Consider the following 21,954-nt stretch of genomic DNA (forward strand, 5'->3'; position numbering starts at 1 on the left):
TTCTATGCTGCTGTCAGAAAAAACAACACCGACCCATTCATTAGGAAATGGAAAGACTTAGAAAAAATCGTATTAAGTGAAGTAAGCCAGACTCAAAGGAACTTAGGCTCAACTGATTCCCTCATTTGTCATAATCAGTAGAAACCTTGGGCTCTCCTAGCAGAGATTTGCAATAGAGCAAAACTTTGATACATAAGGCCATATAGTATGAAGCTAATTGAAAGGACCTCCAGGACATAGAAACAAAAGCCATATAACGAGTGATTATTGTCCTCAGTGTACTTTTTTATCTCTCATCTCTTGGTTATCTCATATTGTTACAGTATTTCACCTGGTTGTCTGATATATTGTATATATGCGTGTTTGGTTATTTCAAGTCAGATAGGGAAGGGAGGAACACAAGATGAGGGGTAGGGATGGGAGGAGGGAAATGGGGACCAAGACATGAGAAAGGGTATCAATGTATGTGAAGTAATGTACCTTCTATCTGGTGAATATAATGTAACCCATCTATTAATTACAATAAAAAATATGAAGAAAAGAACGAGGAGTGGGAGTCAGAGGATAGTTTTCTAGAAGAAATAGTATTTACAGGGTACCACTTATGTAGGAAGAGTAAATTGGGGACTAAGAGGGTGGCATACATCCAAACCAGAGAATGATGAGAGCTTGGTGCAGGTGAGCATCTGAGGACAGCCTACCTGGACAAAACATGAAAGAGTAACAAGAGTGATAAGCAGAAGCCACATCATGTAATGCAGTCAGTTGAGAATTGGCCTTTATTCTGAATGTGCTAGGAAACTACTAGAGAGAGTTTGAAACAGTAGAGCAGTAAATTAGATGTGTGTTCTGGAAGGAATCTTTGGAGACAGGTGAAGGATAAATTGTAGTTGATATGTCCAGATGAAGAAAACAAGATCTGTTTGAAGGTTTTACCCATTGTAGGTGTGAAATCTTGGAACCATGTACTAGGATACTGGGAATTGAAATGGAAAATGATACTTTGAGTAACTCCTTATATCAGAATATTTTCCTAATTTAAGTCTCCAATTTTATAATGTTTCATTTTCTGGTACAATGTATACTAGAAAGAGGGGTAGAATATTCTTTATGAACTTGATGCTTGTAAACATAATTATTTTCATTTCTATGTAATATATTTCAGACAGTTTCAACTGCCAGTGAACTACGCAAGCCAATTTACTGGATTGTAGCTGGGAAAGCCATTGATTATGAACAGATGCTGCTTCTGATGGCTAATGTGAAGTGGGATGTGAAGGAAATTATGTCACAGCACAACATTTATGTGGATGCATTGTTAAAGGCAAGTATCTTGGGTAACATCATTCTACTAAGAAGTGTTTCTTTGATGCCCTTAAAATAGTGACATAATAGTTATTACCACATTTTTATCTTTGTAGAATTAAGTCCCTAAGTTACAATAGGTTTACTGTCTGAATTTTGACTTACGAAGATCTAAAAATACCTCTTTCCTGGTTCGTTTATTTGCTTGTTTGCATTTTCGTTTCCCATGTTGAGTTAGTTTTATTATTTCCTGTCATGGGTGACTTTCATATATTGACCTTCACTCTAAACTTGAGATGATAGTCCTACTTAACTAGAAGTTATTTCTGTAGTTGAGTGTGTATACAACCATGCTCCTAATTATTCCAGGTTGTATTTGTTAGAAATTATATTACTTTTGCAATGTGTCATAGATATGGTTTTTCCTTTCAGTGACCTGTATTAATAAATTTCTTAGAATGAATTGTAGTTCATTCTAATTTATGCATAAATAGGTATTTATAGATCATCTGACAAGTGTTGGACAATAATAGAGATACTGGCAATATAATTATGAATGAAAGAACTTACATGCCCCAAGGAACATTTATCTCTGTCAGTGCAGAGACAGGAATAAACAGATAGAGATGTAATGTGAAGTGCTATGAAAATAAATAAATCAAGAGCTAACAAATATAGGAAATGACAAGATATAGGTGAGAGAGAAATGCCATTTATTTGCTCTGGTCCAGTGGATATGTGAGCCATATAGATAGCTGAGTAAAAAGTAAAGAAAGGCAATGTTTTGTTTTGTTTTGTTTTGTTAATTTTTGTCATTGTAATGAAAATGACAAAAATCTCTCCCATTTTTTTTTTCCAGGCATTGGGGTTTGAATTCAGGGGATTGTGCTTGATCAGCTTATTTCCTTGGCTAATCCTCTACCATTTGAGCAATACCTTCTGCCTTAATTTTTGCTGGTTTATTGGAGATGGAGTTGTAGAGTCTTTATGGCCCAGGCTGGCTTCCAAATGGAGTCTTCCACGTGTCAGCTTTTTGAGTCAGTAGGATTACAAGTGAGGGCCACTGGTGCCAGCTAGAAATCCAGCCTTTTTAGAACTCCTGACTTTCATCTCATTTACATGTCTCTGCTTAACTGCTTACCTTAAGGTAATAAATATTAGCCTGAGAAGCCTGAAGACTAAGGGACTGTAGGTTAAAACAAAGATGACACCAATATCATTAGTCTGTTCCTCTTTAGAAGTCGTCCTTCTCCCTGTCCTCCTTTCTGGAGAACTGCTAGGCTATGTCCAGATTCTAGGGTCTTACTGAACAATGTCTAGGGGTTTACATGGAGATCTAAGAGGTGATTGACAAGTGTACTCTGTTTACCGTCCTGAATTAAGTGATCATTGACCTTTGATGATAATGGAAGGAAAAACAGATCTAAATGGAATATTAAATACTAATATAGGGGCCAGGAGTTTGGCCTAGTGGTAGAGTGCTTGCCTAGCATGCATGACACTCTGGGTTTGATTCCTTGGTACTGCATACATTGAAGAAAAGCCTGAGGACAATGCTCAGGCCCTGAGTTAAACAACAACAACAACAGGAATAACAACAACAACAAAAATACTAATATAATTTATAAATAATGACATCGTCTCTTTAAAAAAAACAATTTGTATAAAAATTGATTGTTTTTTATGATGTGCTGCCTTAGATGTTTCAGCTACTCTAACAATGCAATAGGCTGGATTGTTTATACCAGCAGGCCATTGCTGCTCTTGGTTCAGGAGGCTGAAAGTTCAAGATCAGTGCTCAGATAGATTCTGCCTGGTAATGGCCCACTTTCTAATAGACGTTACCTTTTCATGGCACGCTCATATCATAAAAAGGCACAACTTGTTTTTTATTTTAATTTTTTTTTTGTTGGCCGTGGGCTTGAACTCTGGGCATGGGCGGGCATTTTCCCTGAGCTCTTCAGCTCAGGCTATCGCCCTGCCTTTGAGCCAAGCCCCACTTCCCGTTTTCTAGAGGTTAATTGGAGATAAGAGTCTCAGGTCCTTTTGTGCCCGGGCTGGCTTTGAACCTTGATCCTCAAATCTCAGCCTGAGTAGCTAGGATTACAGGCATGAGCCACCACACCCAGCTCCACAACTTGTTTTTTTAAAGGCACTCCTGGGTCATTACCTTATAAAAGCCTCACTTTCAATGCCTTCACCATTGGAACTAGGATTTCTTTATGTGAATTTAGGGGGAAACAAGCATTCAGACCATATCATATGCAGGTACGCTTTGCATCAAGATGCAGGAATAGTTTCTGCTGGTCCTAGTTTCTGTGGCCCTAACTTTATGAGAGTCTGATATCTAGAAGATTTTAGTTCAACCCAGGTAGAAAACTTTGCAAGACCCTTTATCAGTCCACAGGTGGGTTCTGCGGCATTCATCTGTTATTCTAAGATATGTGAAATCAGAAGAGTAGAAGTTCTAGTCCAAGGGAGTTGGTTTTCCCACAATCTGGATGTGGTGATCCAACCCTGTTTATTATCAAAGCTATGAAGAGAAGGCTTATGTTGGTGGATAGCAGCTCAAAGTAAGATACTACCTTAAAACCATTAAGAGATAATCAGGCAGCTCTGCTTTAGAGCTCCAAGCAAGTCCTTGAGTTCAAAACTCAGGAATGCAAAATAAATCAATAAAAAAGACTAACACATGCACACTGGGGTGAGTTACTTGCTTCAGTTATTCCTGATTCCAAGAAGCATAATTATCAATAAGAACCAGGGTTTAGTCACTTAAAATCCAGTTTTAAGCAGTCTAAAGCCTTTAAGGCTAAAGGTTAATTATCACTTGTAACTTCTGATCTTTGGATTGCCTTTTCACTTTTGCTTCCATGAGAAAATTATAAGTATAGCGAAATGGTTTCATTATCATTTAATGACTGCCGTCCTTAAACACTGAATTTAGCAGTTAAGTAGAATGTCAGTTCATACCATAAGCATATAGCTTTATCTTTAAAATAAGCTATTAATGAAATTATTGAACTATTGACTCTTGAAATATTGACTTGATTACTGACTCTTGAAATTCAAAAGTTTATTGTCATGAACACACAAATAAATCCCTTGTCAAATACTACTGCTCTTTTAGATCCATGAACGGAAACAGAAAATGCACTTAATGAATTGAGGATCTACTTCTTTCTTTTAAAAAAATTAATTAAAAGCAACGAACTGTTAAAAATAAATCCGCAAGAAAAATTGTGATTTAAGAATTAACAAAGAATGAAGAGTAACAATTATTCTTACGCTTGATGGGACAATCAGCTTGGGTTGTTCTCCTTTGCAGGTTATTAGAACATTAGAGCATCCATCAGCCCTGACTTGTTAGACATTGTGTCACTTTTCTATTCAGGACACTAAAGACTTAGAACATCATTTTAAGTTTTCTTAAATTTGTTGGGATATATTGTAAAGGAAGGGTAGTGGCACTTGTTCCTATAAATAATAGCCATGTTTACATGGTGAAAGGAATCTAGACATATCGTATGTGGAAAGGTACACTACCATGTCTTGCTTTCATATAATGTTTGAAGTTTCTAAATTAGCAACATATATTTTTATTTTTAGTACCAATAATGGTATGTAATAGAAATGAATAGCCAATAAAAGAACTCAATTTTTCTGTAAATAATAGTGCTTTGTGGAGTTTTTTTCTTTTGTATTAAATTTTTACACATGTGCCATGTCTTTCAAATAGCTTGGTGCATAATTATTCACTTTCAAATAATGTTAGGAAAGAAAGTAACTTATCAGTCTTACTCTCTCTAAAGAGAGCAGATTCAACTTTCAGTTGAAAGTTTCTTAAAATGCCATTTAAAGACTGGATTCTCAATCATAGTAAATGTAATATAGTAATCATTTTAAAGCCAAATTAAGTCATTTGACTATATTAGTGTATAATGATAATTACAAAATGGTACAATGAAGCCATGTTTGGGCATAGTTGATACTGTTCAACTAATGACACCATTTTTTTCAGATGAAGGTATTCTTTTACTATTGAGGAGGGAAGGGCTATGGCATTACAGTGACATTCATACTTGCTTACATTTTTGTGTTCTTAGGAATTTGAACAGTTTAACAGGAAATTAAATGAAGTTTTCAAGAGAGTCCGGATACCCTTGCCTGTGTCTAATATACTGTGGGAACATTGTATACGACTAGCTAATAGAACAATTGTAGAAGGGTAAGTCTTTAACATATGGTTGACAGCCTGTGCTATCACTAGTAAATGGAGAGAATTGGTGGTGATAATAGAAAAGTTTGGACTCTTATTTGAGAAGAAACTGTGCCTACCTCAGTGCTTTATTTTGTTGCTGGTGATACCAACCAAGCTAGTAGATGACTGAGGAATAATTAGCTTAACTGAAAGCTAAGCTAATAATTATTACTAAAGTAAAACTTTTATTACAGTGATTCCTAACATTTGAGCACTAAGTATGTGTCATTCACTGAACCAAATGTTTTCCTAGGTCCCATCACCAACATATGCCTTACCTCTTTGACAGAAACTATTTTTCTCTTATATTCTCACTGAGATAGCTTAACCTCAGAAAATCAAGACTGACAAGGGTTGAAAAACTTGTCCAAGTTCATACTGAGTGTAAACTCAGAAGACGTATGGACTTCTGATTTTCTACTGGTAAAGTCAGTTCTGATAATCCCAGTTTCAATATTCGCCTTACATCTGTCATATTTGAATTACTGTAAGCAGTATCATTTTTCATGTGCTAATTTACAGACCAGTTAGTTGTTAGCAATTCTCCCGCTTGCTGAATGACCATGTTTTTACTCTGCCACATGGAGAGCACAGAGAAAAATCAGTAAAATGCCCCAATAAGGTGAACAGATATGTCAGATACCTTGTACAGTATTGTCAAGTTGTACATTAATTGAATTTTTTCACATGCATTCTCCTTAGTTCTTACTTGCTAAAAAAGGAAAGCATAAGAAAATGACAACTTTATGGGGATGAACTGACAACCATCCTGTCTCTCTGTATTGTAAATACCAATGCTACAAGTCGTAAAATGGGTGACTCAGTAACTCAGACTGAAAAGTACTTTCAATAAATTTGTTTGAAGTAGAAAAGTAAGCAATAAATATTAGGTTTCTGCATAAATCACTTTATTGAAAATGAATGAAAGCTTGGTCAATAAATAATATAAGCTGTGATTCTCTTGCAACTTTCCATAGGCGAAATAACTCATTCTTTGGGTTGAGTTTTCCGTGTTCAATATGATTAATTGATGGAACTGGATACTGACTTAGGAATAATAAAATGTTGTACTGTTAAAATTAATATGTTTATACAGGTTACTAATTCATCTTAAGACACATAATACTTCAACAGTGTGAGAGGTCACAATAAATAGGAATTGTTTTATCATGGAAAAAATATATAGTGTTAGTGGGAGAATTATTTCATTGGTTTCCTTTGCATCAAGTGGTTACAATACTGATTGTTTTCATAAAATGGATTACTTTGGAATATTCAAAGCTTAGTTTTATAGATATCTCTTGGAAGCCAGATTAACTGAAATAACAGTTCACCTTTCTGATAGATAGGTGTGTTAATTGGATACAAAGAGCTCTGTATTCCATAGAGGAACAAAGAACCTTGAAGTCTTCAGTTTCTGCTTTACAAATGAGGAAACTGAAAGCCAGAGAGAATAATTTTTCTTTCAACCTATTTCTTGTGACATAGGATCATGGGCTCTTTTTCCTGAGTGCTTTCTCTCTCTTTTTTTTTTTTTTTTGACCATCTACTCAAATGTGGTTTAAAGAAAAGTTCAGGTACCTAAAGGTTTCTTTTCCTAATCAGGCCATCATCTGTGCTGTTTTGCTATTATATATCTTAGGTATGCCAACGTCAAAAAGTGCAGTAATGAAGGTCGGGCCTTAATGCAATTGGATTTCCAACAGTTTTTAATGAAACTTGAGAAACTGACTGATATTCGACCCATTCCTGATAAAGAGTTTGTAGAAACCTACATCAAGGCATACTACCTAACAGAGAATGACATGGAACGCTGGATCAAAGAGCACAGGGTGAGAGCTGGAAATAATTAAGTTTTCATTCCTTCTCTTTGTGCTGATCTTGTCTGGTATATTACATAATTCTCAATTAAGAGAATGAAATGTAAAAACATCAGCTTTTTAAACACGAACTATTTAGGTCAGTTCAGTTTTTTAAAATTATATTCACATTGTGTCTATATAGTTCTCTTTGTCTAAACAAATCCATCTGTATACTTTTGAACTGTTAGAAATAATAACTGGAAACATATCCAAAGTGAGCACATTATTGGTTTTCCCAAATCTGTTGATTAGCGTAAAGATGAAATTAAATCTAGGAAGATTGAACCAATTCATGAGCTGTAGTCTTTTATACTACTAGCGTTTTGTACTTCATGGTGTGAAATATTACAGCTTAAATATACTGGCATATAGTAATGATAATTGGTAACAATCTGTAAATAACTAAACTTGTATCCTAAATTAGATTTTACCTTTTTTTCTTCTTTCTTTCTTTCTTTTTTTTTTTTTTTTTGGCTGTTGTTAATGCTTGTGAAACTTGAACTCTGGGCTTGGGCACTGTCCCTAAACTCTTTAGCTCAGGGCTAGTGCTCTACTACTGAGCCACAGCACCACTTCAGGATTTCTGGTCTTTTATGCTTGGGCTGGCTTTGAATAGCAATCCTCATATTTCAGCCTCTCGAGTAGGTAGGATTACAGGTGTGAGCCACTGGTGCCTGGCAGATTTTACCTTTAAAATAGATTTGATTATTTATCTTCTTGTTTGTGAGAAAAATACTGTAAGTTACTTAGGACAGATTAACAGTTTAACTTAATGGTATATCACTTAAGCATGCTTAATATGGGAGTTTTTCTGTATGACTTTTATATTGTTTGTCTGATAGATTAGATAAATACATAGATAGAATCTGGCAAATTAACTATAAATCATTTATACATTACCTCTGATAATAAAAAATAAAATGAAAAGAAAAACATAGATAGATGGAGTAAATGAAAGCATGGGAGGTATTAAAATCATCACCAATCTAAGCACTCAGGATCTATAGCAGGGGAGTTTGAGCCCAGACTGCCATAGATCCTGAGTGCTCAGATTGGTCCTGGCCCTATACTTGAAATTTTTGAATTAACAGTTTATTTTAAGAACTTACCACAGAAACAAATAACATGTATGACCTTTCAGCAGATATAAACCATAGGCTTGGCCGGGAGTTTGGCCTAGTGGTAGATTGTTTGCCTAGCATGCACAAAGACCCGGGTTGGATTCTTCGGTACCACATACATAGAAAAAAACTGGAAGTGATGCTGTGGCTCAAGTAGTAGAGCTCTAGCCCTGAGAAAAGTCCAAGGACAATGCTCAGGCCCTGAGTTCAAGCCCCACAACTGGCAAAAACTAAAAATTTTTTAAAAACCCATAGGCTTGTTCTATTTGCCAGGTTCAGTTGCTTCCTGTTTGAAATGTGTATATACTACATAGCATTTTTCACTCCTTGTTTTTACAGCTCAGTCAGCAAGTTGTCTCTGTGCCTCAAATGTAATTTGTGCTGTTTCTCCCTGGCTTTTAATGTTCATAAGTATCTGCTGGCACAGAACTATCCTAGTCTTTCCTGTCATTGACTACACACATTCATTCCCTTGTGTTCTGAATTTGCATCTTCTTTCTTTATACAGGAATATTCAACGAAGCAGTTGACCAATCTGGTGAATGTTTGCTTGGGATCCCATATCAACAAGAAAGCAAGACAAAAACTTCTGGCAGCTATAGATGATATAGACAGACCTAAAAGATAATGAACACATCTCTTTTTCCTCACTGGCATTTGCCTTTTCTCAAAATGTATGGCATAAAAAGCAGTTTCCTTGTTCTCCTGATAATTGCCTGCTTAAGAACAATTTTGCGTACATTCCTTGAAACTGGAAGGTGGAAAACACTGAAATGTATGTGGTATTCTCAATGATTTTTACATGCTCCAGCCTCTTCCCTTCAACTTTTGGTCTCATTTGTTGTGATTCCTTCCTAAAATGATATTATTGCCTTGTGAATATATCATTAGAACAGTGGCTAATGTATCTTTGAGCAGTTTTTGGAGAGTGACTTTATGTTGGCATTTTTTTTTATGCTCGGAATTTGGTTCTTACTAAGCATAATATGAAAGGCTTGATGTACAGTATTTCCTAATTATGAGCACTGCATGAGAATTTAAAAGTACATGCAAGTAAAATAGTTGAAAAATCAGTATGTTATGTTTTTAACTGACAAAATTTACGTCAGAGCTAATTTGGTTATAATGAAGTGATCATAAATGATGAAATTTAATAAATGTAATACTGTAAAATAATCAGCTGTGTGACTGCATTTTGATATATATGTACTTTTTTAACCTGGCAGGCAGAATTCTTGGAACTATAGTGCAGTTTTTTAGCATGTTCTAATTCTAGTTATTTTATATCCTGAAAGAGATTAAAGTATTTCCATTGTATGTACCTTTTTAATGCTGTGTAGCATACAGAATGATTATTGTGGGGTTTTCTTATATCCTCCTTTATAAAAATAGGCAATATTTCATTCATGTTTTCCTGTCTTTGAATTCAGCATAACAGGACAACAAAACCTGAGTCCTCTGATTTGGGGAAGTATCTGTCTGTTAACTTTGCATAAAGATAGGTCATATTTTTGCTTTCTTTAAATACTTTTTTGGCATGACTGCAGTCAATGATGAACTTTAGAAGTGAATTAACTAGTCAGTAGCAGCCAATCTTATTCCTCTAAACTTTGCCCTGAAGCCAGATAGCTTCGTTAATATATACAACATGAAAATTACTCTGCCACACACCTCTGTCAGCCCACTGTAAAAGGAACTTTGTTCTTGCTCTTTTTTGACTTACTATGTTGGTCCACTGATTACTTGTGTGATCTCTACCTCCAGAAGTTCATACTAACTGGAGAGGTTGCATTACAAAGAGGTGTGTGTCCTGGGAGACTGCTGCTGAAGTATAGGGCAGTGGGTAGCATGTGAAGCGATAAAGAGACAATTGCCAATCTTTGTCCATCTGCCCCTGCAGTATTTGTGTGTCTCTGTGGAGAGTTTTTCATTTTCAGTCACAAGTTACTTCACAGTTTATTTATTGCCAATTTAAAACTTTCCTCCTATAAAACTATGAGTTTTGGTGCCATTGTGATCTGCTTGTGTTCCTTGACTGTGTCCTGATAAAGTAGATTCTGCAGCCACTTGGGCAAAACAAACAAGAGATAAGCCTTGTCTGAAATGGCTTATTCAGCTGGGTACATAAAGAATGAATCAATCTTTTTTATTTCTCAGTTGATTAGCTGATGTTTCCTTTTTCTTTTTTTCTTTTTTATAGTTGTTTTCCATTCATTTCTATCTTTATTGGCTCTAGGTAAAATGAAGAGCAATTACTTGCTAAGTAGAGCCCATTTTTTCTTCCCTTGGTAAGAGGACCTGATACAAAAGACTTTATCTTGTGAGATAATAGACTTAAGCATACAGTCTGACAGACCTTTTAACCTACCTTTAATTTGCTTCTCTATCTTCAAAGTAAAATGGTAAATCTTCTCTAGGCTTTTTAAGAAAAGTGTTTTTTTCTTTTTCTTTTGTTTTGTTTTGTTTTGCACTGGGTATTGAGCCCAGGACTTTGCCCTTGTTACAGGCAAATGCTCTACCACTGAGATACATCCTAGCCCTTAAAAAAGGTCTTATGTATTTATTCTTTTTTACATTAGTAAGTGCCACTATCAAAACAATGACAAGAAATTTGACTCTTAGGGTTACCTACTAGAATTATTGGACAATTCCCAACTGTATTATTCAGTGATATTGAGTTACAATATGATATCTTGTGAGACTAATTTTAAGATAGAATTGAAAAGCCAAAAAAGAAAAAAAATGGGATTAGAAACAAAAATAACTTTCATTAGCTATCCTAAATTTCTTTTGAGTATTAATTTTCTTTTAACAGTTTAAAAAGAAGTGTCCTATAAAATTCTAGCTTTTGAATGGATCCAGGAGCCTGGTAAACTAATATCCCCTGAGAAAAGATGATTATCTGTACTAATTCACTGTTTTGCATCTTAAAATGCTAGGAAGATACAGAACAATTTAGATGACCTAATTTGCTTCAGTTTACAAAAATACTATAGAGACCTCATTAGTCACTTTAATAAGCTCACTTGTTCAACTTTATAAATGAAATCAATTTTGTGAAGCCAGAACCATATGATATCATATCTTTAAGTAGAATTGCTTTCTGTTTAGCTGTGTGCTAATGTGCAACTTTAAGTTAGATTAAATAATTTTTTCTTTACTCATTCACTGAAAAATAGTCATAAAACGGCTTGTAATTTAATTCACAGTTATCGTTTGTGATAGAACAGTGGACATGAAGATGATGAATATTAATTCTACTGTAGTCAACCAGAAGTGGTACAAGGGAAGAAAAGATATATATTTTGAATATTTTGGAGTAATTTTGATATAGACTCATGGTCAATAAAATGATATTCATCTCTGGATAGTGATTAATAACAAGAGAATTATTAATCTCCAGGCATAATCTTTGTTAACTGTTTCACAGGTCCAGTTTTCTACAGGTTTTATTTTTGCTATAGAAAATGTTTGCCCAATTACTGTCTTACACAAAATTTTAATGGTCATTAAAAAGTAATCTTCACAACTCTCCCAAGGACAAAATGCCAGATATATTTATATATGAGAAATCTTAGCTGTTCAAAATAAATGGAAGATGAGACATGTGGCTCAAATGGTGGGTAGAACACCTGTTTGATATACATGAGGCCTTTAGTTCAACCCTCCTCCCCCCGTACCACCAAAAACAACAACAAAAAAAACCCCAAAAGTCCCCCAAATCAAAAACAAAATCAATATACCAAAAACCCTAGTTATAATACTATCCTTCATGAACCAAACTTTCTCAAGGACAGCTTTTATGGAGAAAATTCAATAGGGAGCAATATGAGACCTTCTCATAATTCAATTTTTCCAGAGCTGTTGCAGAAGGCCTTCCAGGGAAGGAATTGAGGGCATTGGCCATCAGATCTCAAGCTGAGAGTTGTAGGCTGACAAAGTGAGATGTGAGAAGGCCTCAGATTTGAGGCTGCTGTTTATGGAGAATAGAAAGGAGACTCATGTAGCTGGCACAGGAATGGAAAAAGATTGGGAACAGAAAGGACATTACAGAAGGAATCATACTGTGAATGCTTATGGGAGGGGCTTTAGATTTAATTTTGAAATGGAAAGCAGTTGGATGGCTGTGGCCACAAAATAGTGGCCAGATTTTAGCACAGTCATTTGAGAAGAAATTATACAGGAACCCACAACCAAAACAAGCCCTGAGAGGCAGGGGTCAGACTGCAGCTGTGTTTTGAAGACAGGGACTCTGACTACTTGATATGATGTTCAAGAAAAGAAATAGTAAGGATGATTTAAGACTTGCTTGAGGGTTGGCCTTGTAGAGGAGATGAAGAAAACAGTTTGGAAATGAGGAAATTTGATGCACCTAGGGAAATAATATCCCATGGAGGTGTGGAAGAAACAGCTGTAGACACAAGCTGAGTTGAGAGATACCAGAACTGTTGGTGGAAATATAACTCATCAATATATCCTACAGCCAGCCTGTCAGCCTCGAGAATCATCTTGCATCTATGAATATTAATGAATATTCATCATGCAGGCAGGGCACCTTTAGAGTTGCCATCTGCCTGAATAGAGATCAGGAAAAATTCCACCTCACACAGGAATAGTTCAGGTACAGGTTTTCTCAAAGACAGTTATAAGCCTGAGACAGGAAAAAAAAATACTATCTCCATCCCAGCCCCTTGACTTTCTCACCATGGTACCATGAAAGACAAGGTAGAGCCAGGTACTATACAGAAGGATTTTCTAACGGGAATGTGAGAGTAGCTCCACTTAGAGGCCTACTTTGGACCTCAGGGCATTGTACTTCCTTTCATTACAAGAAGGAAGTCATACTCCTCCTGGGGAATGTATTCTGTTCTGTGCAGCTTATCACTTGGGCAACCTAGTGAGATCCAGGGGCGTGCTGTGCAGAGATCTTATGTCAGGCATTGGCTGCATTCGAATGCTCTAGTGGTAGATAGTGCCTGTCTTCTAGGTACTGCAATCTAGCAGAATAGACAGATGTGAGTAAACTTTGCATTCTTTTTCTTTGGAGTGGGACTGGAGGGGCAATATTCCTAAGGAAATGTCTGGGGTGAAGGTCAGGAAAGGCTCCCAAAAGAAACACAATCAAGCAATGGCTGAGGGAATTGCATCTTTGAGGAACAGAAAGGCTGGTACCTAAAGCAGCAGATGTCACTAAGTATTTTAATAAGTGGTCATTAAACTCTATGTGTGTTAAATGAACTGACTTCTTGTGCTGGTCCATTAGTTAGGGGAGGGAGGCATCTATATAGAGCAAAGAAAGGCTGAGAACTTCTGTCCAAGTATTAGAAGGCATCTTGGATAGCATCTAGCCCAGAATCTTCTTTAGACCTCGAAGACAGATCAAATATAAGTATGTAGGTCCTGAGCAGTTGATCAAGTCCACTGGGGCTGAATTGTTACCTGCACACATTAACCACCACGTGGATCACACACACCGATTAGGGTTTGTTTATTGATGTAGCAGTATTGAGGATAGAGGATTCATTTCTCCCATGTTGAGAAGAGACGCACACTGGCATTTGAATTGAAAACTGGCAGTTACATCATTCCCTTCCATGTTTGTCTGTCACCTGCGGGCTGTCTGAGATGGAGCTTGACTTGTTTTCATATATTGTCCTACATCCGTGGTTTTGAAAATGTCCTAGCCTGTCTCATAATCATCTGGCAACTTCTTAGATATGCAAACTTTTAGACTTACCATACCAATGAAACCAGAAACTCTGTGGAAAGAGCTTATCAGCTGGTGTTTTAACAAGCCCTGGGACACAGTAAAATTAAAACTCACGGCCTTGGACTTACCTATTGCACTGACCATCTTTCCATCAATATAACAAAGGAGGCATATCAAATATACCAGGGAACATTTTTGTCTTGCGATGTTAGTACCTGGTTGACCCTATTGCCTTTGACATCATGGTGGCAGCAGCATGTAGTGGAAGGAGGCTCACTTCTTAGCAGCCAGGAACCAGAGACAGAACAGGGTGAGTTGTAGGACAAAGTCCCTCTCACCGGGCGTGGTGGCTCACATCTTTAATCCTAGCTAAGCAGGAGGCTGAGATCTGATGATCAAGGTTCAAAGCCAGGCCAGGCATAAAAGGACCTGAGACTCTTATCTCCAATTAATCTCTAGAAAAACTGGAAGTAGGCTTTGGCTCAAGGGTAGGGTGGAAGCCTTGGGCTGAAGAGCTCAGTGACAATGCCCAGGCCCAGGGGATAAGTCAGTAGCCTTGAGCTGAAGAGCTCAGGGACAGCGCCCAGGCCGAGTTCAAGCCCCTAAAAAAAAAGTCCTTCCTCTCCAAATCATTACACTAGGATACTCTATCCATGGATTAATGTATTTATAAGAGGTTAAAGCAAGGAAATAGGCCCAATAGTCTCCCTCATTTGTCATAATCAGTAGAAACCTTGGGCTCTCCTAGCTGAGATTTACAATAGAACAAAATCTAGAGACATTAGGTCAAATAGTATGACACTAAATGTAAGGCCCTCCAGGAGAAGGAAACAAAAGCCATATAATGAGTGACTGTTACCCTTAATGTACTATGTTATCTCTCATCCCTTTTGCCATCCCTTGGTTATCTCATATTGTTACAATATTTCACCTTGTTATCTGTTATATTTTATATGTGCTTAATTGGTTATTTGAAATTGGATAGGGAAGGGCGGAAATCAAGATAAGCAGGGGGAGGGTGGGAGGGAAATGGGGACCATGTCATAAGAAAGGGTATCAATGTTTGTGAAGTTATGCACCCTCTATCTGGTGAATATAATGTAACCCTTCTATTAATCACAACAAAAAAATTTAATGCACTAAAAAAAAAAAAAGGTTAAAGCCTTCAGACTGCAAACATCTTCCTAAAAGTTTGACCTCTTTGAACACTGCTGCCTTTTCAACACAGGAGTCTGGGAAACATTTACTATGTCATACCTCTTAAAACCACTGGATGATGACTTTGGCCCACAGTAGTTCATCCTTCTCACAAAACAAATAACAAAAAACCTACAAGATGGCTCTTGAGGACAGACCCTTGAGAAGGCTTTTTTTCCATTATTTTTTCTGTTTTGCTTAGCAATTATTTTTTTATTAAAGAATTTATTAACATTGATTTTTACATCATATTTCAAATGACATGTTTAACAAGCAAGTATTCAAGAAGGGAATTTCTATATACAATCACTGGCACTTAGATTTCAGGATATAATTAAAATTAGGCTGAGGGTTTGTATGTCATAGATACATATTAATCTATGTAATAATACAATTAATTAATTAATTGACTTATTTGCCAATCCTGAGGCTTGAACCCAGGGCCTACACACAATCCCTGAGGTTCTTTTGCTCAGGAAGGTCAAGCTTATTTTGTTAGTGCTCGTCTCCTTCAGCCACAGCACCGCTTCTGGCCTTTTCTGTTTATGTGGTATTGAGGAATCAACCTGGGGCTTCATTCATGTTAGGCCTGCACTCTACCACTAAGCCACATTCTCGGCCTTTTCTTTCCATTTTTTTTTTTTTCAGCAGGCAAACGTGAGTTTATTGCATTAGAAAAAAACTCCAACTGAAATCAGCAAAGACCTTCATAATACACACAGTTATTAGTTTGACTTGAAGGACATCAAAGAATCTCAAAGGTTCAAGCTTTATTTCTTCTGGGGGAGTAAGTCATCCCTCCTCCCTGTCCCTTTAAACTAATGTCTCTAAAGAGGTGCCCCCTGTGTGACACTTTCCACTCTGTGAGTTCCTGGTCACAAGTATCCTCCTGAGCTAATGGGACAGACAGACTGTGAAGAGGGGGCTGGGGTCCTGGCCTGGACACTCTGCATGGTGGGGGCGGGGGGGGGATTGCCTGCCTTTGTGTCGAGCTCTGGGAGACCGTTCTCCATGGATGTCCCCACCTGCTTAAGGGCCCAGGCAGTGGCATGCTGGACAGGAAGGATCAAGTGACTGAAATTCTGTCGGGGTAGTCACTCAGGTAAACTTCTCAGAAGAACCCTACCTAGGGTTGAGGGTCACTGCTGGGAGGGCAAAAACTAGCTGAGCCTGGAGAGGAGAGAAAGCTCAGCATTCTCTGGACCAAGATGAGAACTGTGAGAGAGGAAGTTGGGCCAGGACAGTAGAAAGCAGGACAATGGCCTGTACCAAACTATGACATCACCGAGGAAACCCAGCCCTGGGCACCCATTCCCCTCCGACCTTGTACCAGTCAGTCAGTAGTAACAATCTCTGTTGGTTTCAGTTCCCCTTTCTCACTGTCATACCCAGTAGTAATCCAGGGCATCTATGCCCTTGACCTCCCTCTCTAGATGTGCCCCTGGCACACACTTAGGCGGAATGACATCTTTTGTCCAGCTGAGACCCTGATAATGCCAACTACTATGGCTGATGGCAAAGACAACAGCAAAAAGGGCAGGGCGAGCAACAGGTTTTCAGGGAGGAAAGGTCCCCGCCCCAGAAAGAAGCCACTCAACTCAGGTTTTAGAAGCATCAGGGAGCCATGGCAGGAAGTGCCCAGGGGGCAGAGCTGATCCTTAGGCCCTGGCAGCCCTTCTCCACACTCAACTCCTCAAAATACTCATGGGAGATGAGCATGAGAACAGAATCTGGGAGACTCACACGATCATGACTTCCTGACTGTTCCCTGTCTATGAAGCCTTAGCACCTTAGCAGCAACTTATTAGGAAAAGACCCATGCTTGTTTTTTTTTTTTTTTGTCCATCGTGGGGCTTGAACTCTAGACCTGGGCACTGTCCCTGAGCTCTTCAGCTCAAGGCTGGCACTCTACCACTTGAACCACAGCGCCACTTCCAGTTTTCTGGTTGTTCACTGGAGATAAAAGTCTCACAGACTTTCCTACGTGGGCTGGCTTTGAACCTCAATCCCCAGATCTCAGCCTCCTGAGTAGCTAGGATCACAGGTGTGAGCAATCAGTTCCCTGGCTAGGAAAATACCCACTTGTACCCCAACCACAGCTAATGGAGATGTGTGCCCCCAAAGCAGTTGGCCTAAGATATATTCTTTTTTTTTTTTTTTTTTTGCCAGTCCTGGGCTTGAGCTCAGGGCCTGAGCACTGTCCTTGGTCTTTCTCAAGGCTAGAGCTCTACCACTTGAGCCTCAGCACCACTTCCGGCTTTTTTCTATGTATATATTCTTATAGGAAACAATTGCCTTTTCTTGTCCCCCAGATTTGGCACCATTGTTCTTCCCACATCAGTGTATGTTTCTCCAGGAGCATCTCCCTTGTCCTTAGCTGGGTAAGGTAAATGGTTGGCTAGTTCTAGCGAAGATAAATCACTTACATTGTTGTTTGTGGACGGGAGGCCTGGTCTCTGCCACTCCAGCCCAGACCTTCATCACCTGTGACAGGCAGGCTACGCAGAGGAGAGCTGCCTCATGGGCATGCAGCATAATGGCGAAGGATGGCAATCAGTCTCGGTAGAAGGAGGGACGAATGGCTTTATCCTGGTTTCTCTGGCCCGATCCTTGGCGTCCCTCTCTTTGGGTCCTGAGGCTCGGCTTGCATCAGTCTTGGCCCCAGGGTCTTGTTGTGGAAGGGGGAGGGAAGGTGAGAGAGGTGTGGCTAAGGAGTTCACTTAGGTTGGGGGTTAGTCAGCCTGTAACTGGTCCCTTGTGTACCAAATCCTTTGGTTCATTTAATACTTGAGTAATGGGTGCCAGGTGCCAGGTGCTGTACAGTTCACCTGGGCCCTACTGGTGTGGTTACCTGGGCAGAGTGTAGGTGTTCCCTGGAAAGGGGTTCTAAGTTGGGGCTCCCCGAAAAGGTGCCTCTTGCTTTCTGCTTAAACAAACCCCCTCCCTTTTTCCAATGGAGGACGCTTAGAAAACAGCGTCAAAAGTGAACTCACAACATGACAGCCATAATAAATTAGTATAATACTATTAGAAGGGGTGGCATTTTCGTTTGTTTCTTAGCAACATTGTCCTTCGTGCAGCCTGGCGATCTCCTTCCCTGGGAAATTTAAAAAGCCATCGCCTGGTTGTTAGCTCTGATGTAAAATTATAAAATAGAAGTCTGGTAGGGTTTGTTTTGTTTAAAATGGAAAAGCCCTGGAGAGGCAGGTGGTTCGGTGCCGTCCTGTTAGCTCTGGCCATTGGGTCTGCCCACGGTGCTCCCTCCAGGAGGCTGTATCTGGATGGAGTTCAGGAGGGGCCGAAGGGCCTGTCTGAAAGGCGTGGACAGAACTTCAGAGTGCAGATAAGTGATATAAGATGGAATCTTGTGCCCGGTCAAGACCTGAGCCACTTCATTGCTGAAGGTGTTGCAGTTGTGTTCAAATAGGTTGTAGGCTTCACCTCTGAACAGAGACTCCCCCAGGGAGGATAGGTACTCCAGAAAGATTTCTTCTGTGACTTCTGTGCTCCCCACATCCACCACTGAGTCTGGGGATCCAAGCAGTGTTCCTCCCGGGGGACAACTGGAGATACCACCGCTGCCAAAGAAGAACTCATCCTTGTGCACAACTATGGAGGTGTGCCAGATGCCTTCCAGTTGTTTCCCCAGCATGATGGGGCTGAGCCGCCAGCCAGGCCCTTGGGCAGGTCATACACGTAGAGTTTCACCGGGTAGAGATTGGGCGGCTCCATTGGGACCCGTGGCTGCGGCCACCAAGGCCCTGGGGCGCCCGGCAGCACCAGACCGGGGTGGGCTTCTTTCCATTTTTAAACAACACTTTATTTTAATCTAAGAATTGATACTTTTCCATGAGACAAATCTTAGAATATTATCTTTCCCACCTGAGCCTCTGAATGACTTGTGCTTGACAGGCCACTATGCAGGCTGTGTCTCTTCCACTCTCATCCACCCTCACTGCAGTTGACTGAGAAAGATGTTTAATTGCTCTCTAAGTTCAATAGAGTAAGACAAATAGAAAGGCAGGATTACCTAATACATGGTCTCTTCTTTTACAGGGAATTGGGGTTTGATTCACCCAGCAATTAATTAAATCAGTGACAGAAACCAGTTCACAATTTGGTAAGGGAAGCTAGCCAGCCAGGTGGCTGTGGCCTGTGAATAATGCTGCATAAATCCTCTTTCCTTATAGTCCAGCAAATATAGTAAGGACTCAAAACAGTTGAGAGAACTAGTTAGTGTTCAATTGTCCATACAAACGCAGAAGCATTTGGGAAGGCAGCTGTTTCCATTACAAAGCCATGGCCAGACTCTATGGGAGGTATGCAAGTATATCTCTTTTAGTGCATAAAATGGAAAAATGAAGTTATTAGATGATAGTTACTCTGAGATGTTCTTAAAGCTTTGCACAAAAATAAAAAGCTGCCTGGATTCTTCTTGGAATAGAATATATCAGAATGACCAGCTGTCAGAGTGCTTGGGGAGAGGATAATTAAACATGTGACTCATAAAAAAATGGACACAGTACATAGTTTCTTTCTTCCTTCCTTCCTTCCTTTGATTTTTTTGATGTGTTTCCTTTTTGTAACAAAGTCTAAGAACTACCCTTTCTGAGAATTTTCAAATACATATTATGTTCCAAAAAATATGTGTGCCTTTTATTATTTTGTCCTAATACAGCCTACAAAACTAAAAAAAAAAATCTGTTCCTGCAGCCTGTGCCTTCTGAAGGGATGCCCAGTGTATCCCAAACATGCAGTCCCAGACTCCCACTACCTTTTCAGTGGCCTCTATTTTCCTAAGCCCACTCACAGGGATTTCTCTCAGTGAAAACTTCTAGTGATCATCATACCCCTGGAGCCACAACCTTACTTCCCATTTTCTAGTGATTAATTGGAGATAAGAGTCCCATGTTCTTTAGAGCCTAGACTGGCTTTGAATCTTGATCCTCAGATCTCAGCCTCCTGAGTAGCTAGGATGACAGGCTAGATCAGCTAGACCATCTTTGAACATGGTCACTTTAGATATTCTGTCTTGGTTTGGGATACTGGGGAAAGAGCTGCACACTGAATTGGTGCATCTCCCACAAAATGCAGCAAAGTATCAAACAACTGGTAGTAAGAATCTTAGTAGTCAGCACTCACCAGGCACACTTCACCTCTGTCCATTTAATCCCATGAGCTCTGTGGTAGTCACCCAATGATCAGGTCCACTCCGCAAACGAGGACACGGGGTGTCCCACACATTTCTGTGTAGGTCAGTGTTATTTAGTAAGTGGACAGTGTGGATTTGTCTCATGGCTCTAGGAATCTATCATGGGTCCTTAGTCAGACCATGTATTTATTATTACATACATTAGACCAAGCACAGAAGTTTGGTTTGCTTAAATTATGAAAGATGAATCTATTCACTGCAAAGCTATTATGTATTTCCCCTTCCTATTTGTTTCTATGTTGGAAACAACAGGCTGGAGCAGGATGCATGCTGATAATTGTGGCTTAATAGATTTTATGTTCATGGATCCTTATGTAATTTATGGCCACACTTCTATGCCATAAGGAAAGACAAAAATAATTTTAGGGGTACAGATATTTATTTTATTTTGTTTGTTTGTTTGTTTATTTATTTATTTGCCCATCCTGGACTTGAGCTCTACCTGGGCTAGCGCCCTACCACTTGAGCCTCAGCACCACTTCTGGCTTTTTTCTATGTATGTGGTAAACAAGGAATCGAATTCAGGTCTGTATGCATGCTAGGGAAGCACTCTACCACTAGGCCAAACTCCCAGCCCTAGACATATTTATTTTATGGATGGAGGTGACTGGGGATAAATCTTAATCAATTTTCCCAGCATCCCTTTACCCAACTTTGTGGTTTTTGAGGAAAATGAGCATATTTTGAGTGAGCATATTTTAATTTACACTTGGATCAGAAATGTCATAGATTCATTTTTTCAGCTTCTTTGAGAGTTAAAGAAGAAAACTGGTGTTTGAGAGTGAGAAGCAAAGACATTGGAAATGTCCAGGAAACCCCACCATTGATCAAATATCTTAATATTGTAGGAGAATCCTCCCACGGCTTTTAGTAGCATTCTTCATAACTTGTAACTTGAAAACTATGAAGACCCAATAATTTCCTTTTATGTACACACACACGCACACACACACACACACACACACACACACACACACACACACACACACACAAACACCCTTCATACATCTGCCTGCCCCCAGTTTCACTGATAAACAGATGCACTGCTTGCTATTTGTTCTGATGATGAAACAGTTATTTCAACATTTATTTAGACTGAGGTCCATTGGATACCTCTTTTGAGTCATTAATCTTTGAGACAAGGCTTGTTGTGAGCAAACTAACTGTAGTTTTGTCCCTGAAATTTAAGTGTGTGCCAGTAAGAAAAATATTCCAAATGAGGTTATAATTAGCATCCATCCTGGGACAGAGGTTTGGCAATACCTGATAGAATTAGTAAGAGCTCA

At 38.9% G+C, this 21,954-nt stretch overlaps 1 protein-coding gene and 1 pseudogene across 1 annotated transcript in view; one reads left to right on the forward strand and one right to left on the reverse strand.

The window, feature by feature from the left end:
- Positions 1-11,860, forward strand: part of Vps50 (VPS50 subunit of EARP/GARPII complex) — a 116,557-nt gene extending 104,697 nt beyond the window's left edge. Inside the window, exons 25-28 of the mRNA XM_090333121.1 lie at positions 1,166-1,324; positions 5,412-5,533; positions 7,209-7,398; positions 9,058-11,860. Coding sequence (XP_090189247.1) covers positions 1,166-1,324; positions 5,412-5,533; positions 7,209-7,398; positions 9,058-9,177 — 591 coding nt within the window. The 3' untranslated portion in view covers positions 9,178-11,860. The remainder of the gene's footprint in view (positions 1-1,165; positions 1,325-5,411; positions 5,534-7,208; positions 7,399-9,057) is intronic.
- Positions 11,861-18,593: 6,733 nt separating this feature from the next.
- Positions 18,594-19,228, reverse strand: LOC150063373 (desumoylating isopeptidase 1 pseudogene; annotated as a pseudogene).
- Positions 19,229-21,954: the final 2,726 nt, after the last annotated feature.

The sequence above is a fragment of the Megascapheus bottae genome, chromosome 5 (assembly GCF_031878675.1).
Source record: "Megascapheus bottae isolate mThoBot1 chromosome 5, mThoBot2.hap1, whole genome shotgun sequence".
Taxonomy (NCBI): domain Eukaryota; kingdom Metazoa; phylum Chordata; class Mammalia; order Rodentia; family Geomyidae; genus Megascapheus; species Megascapheus bottae.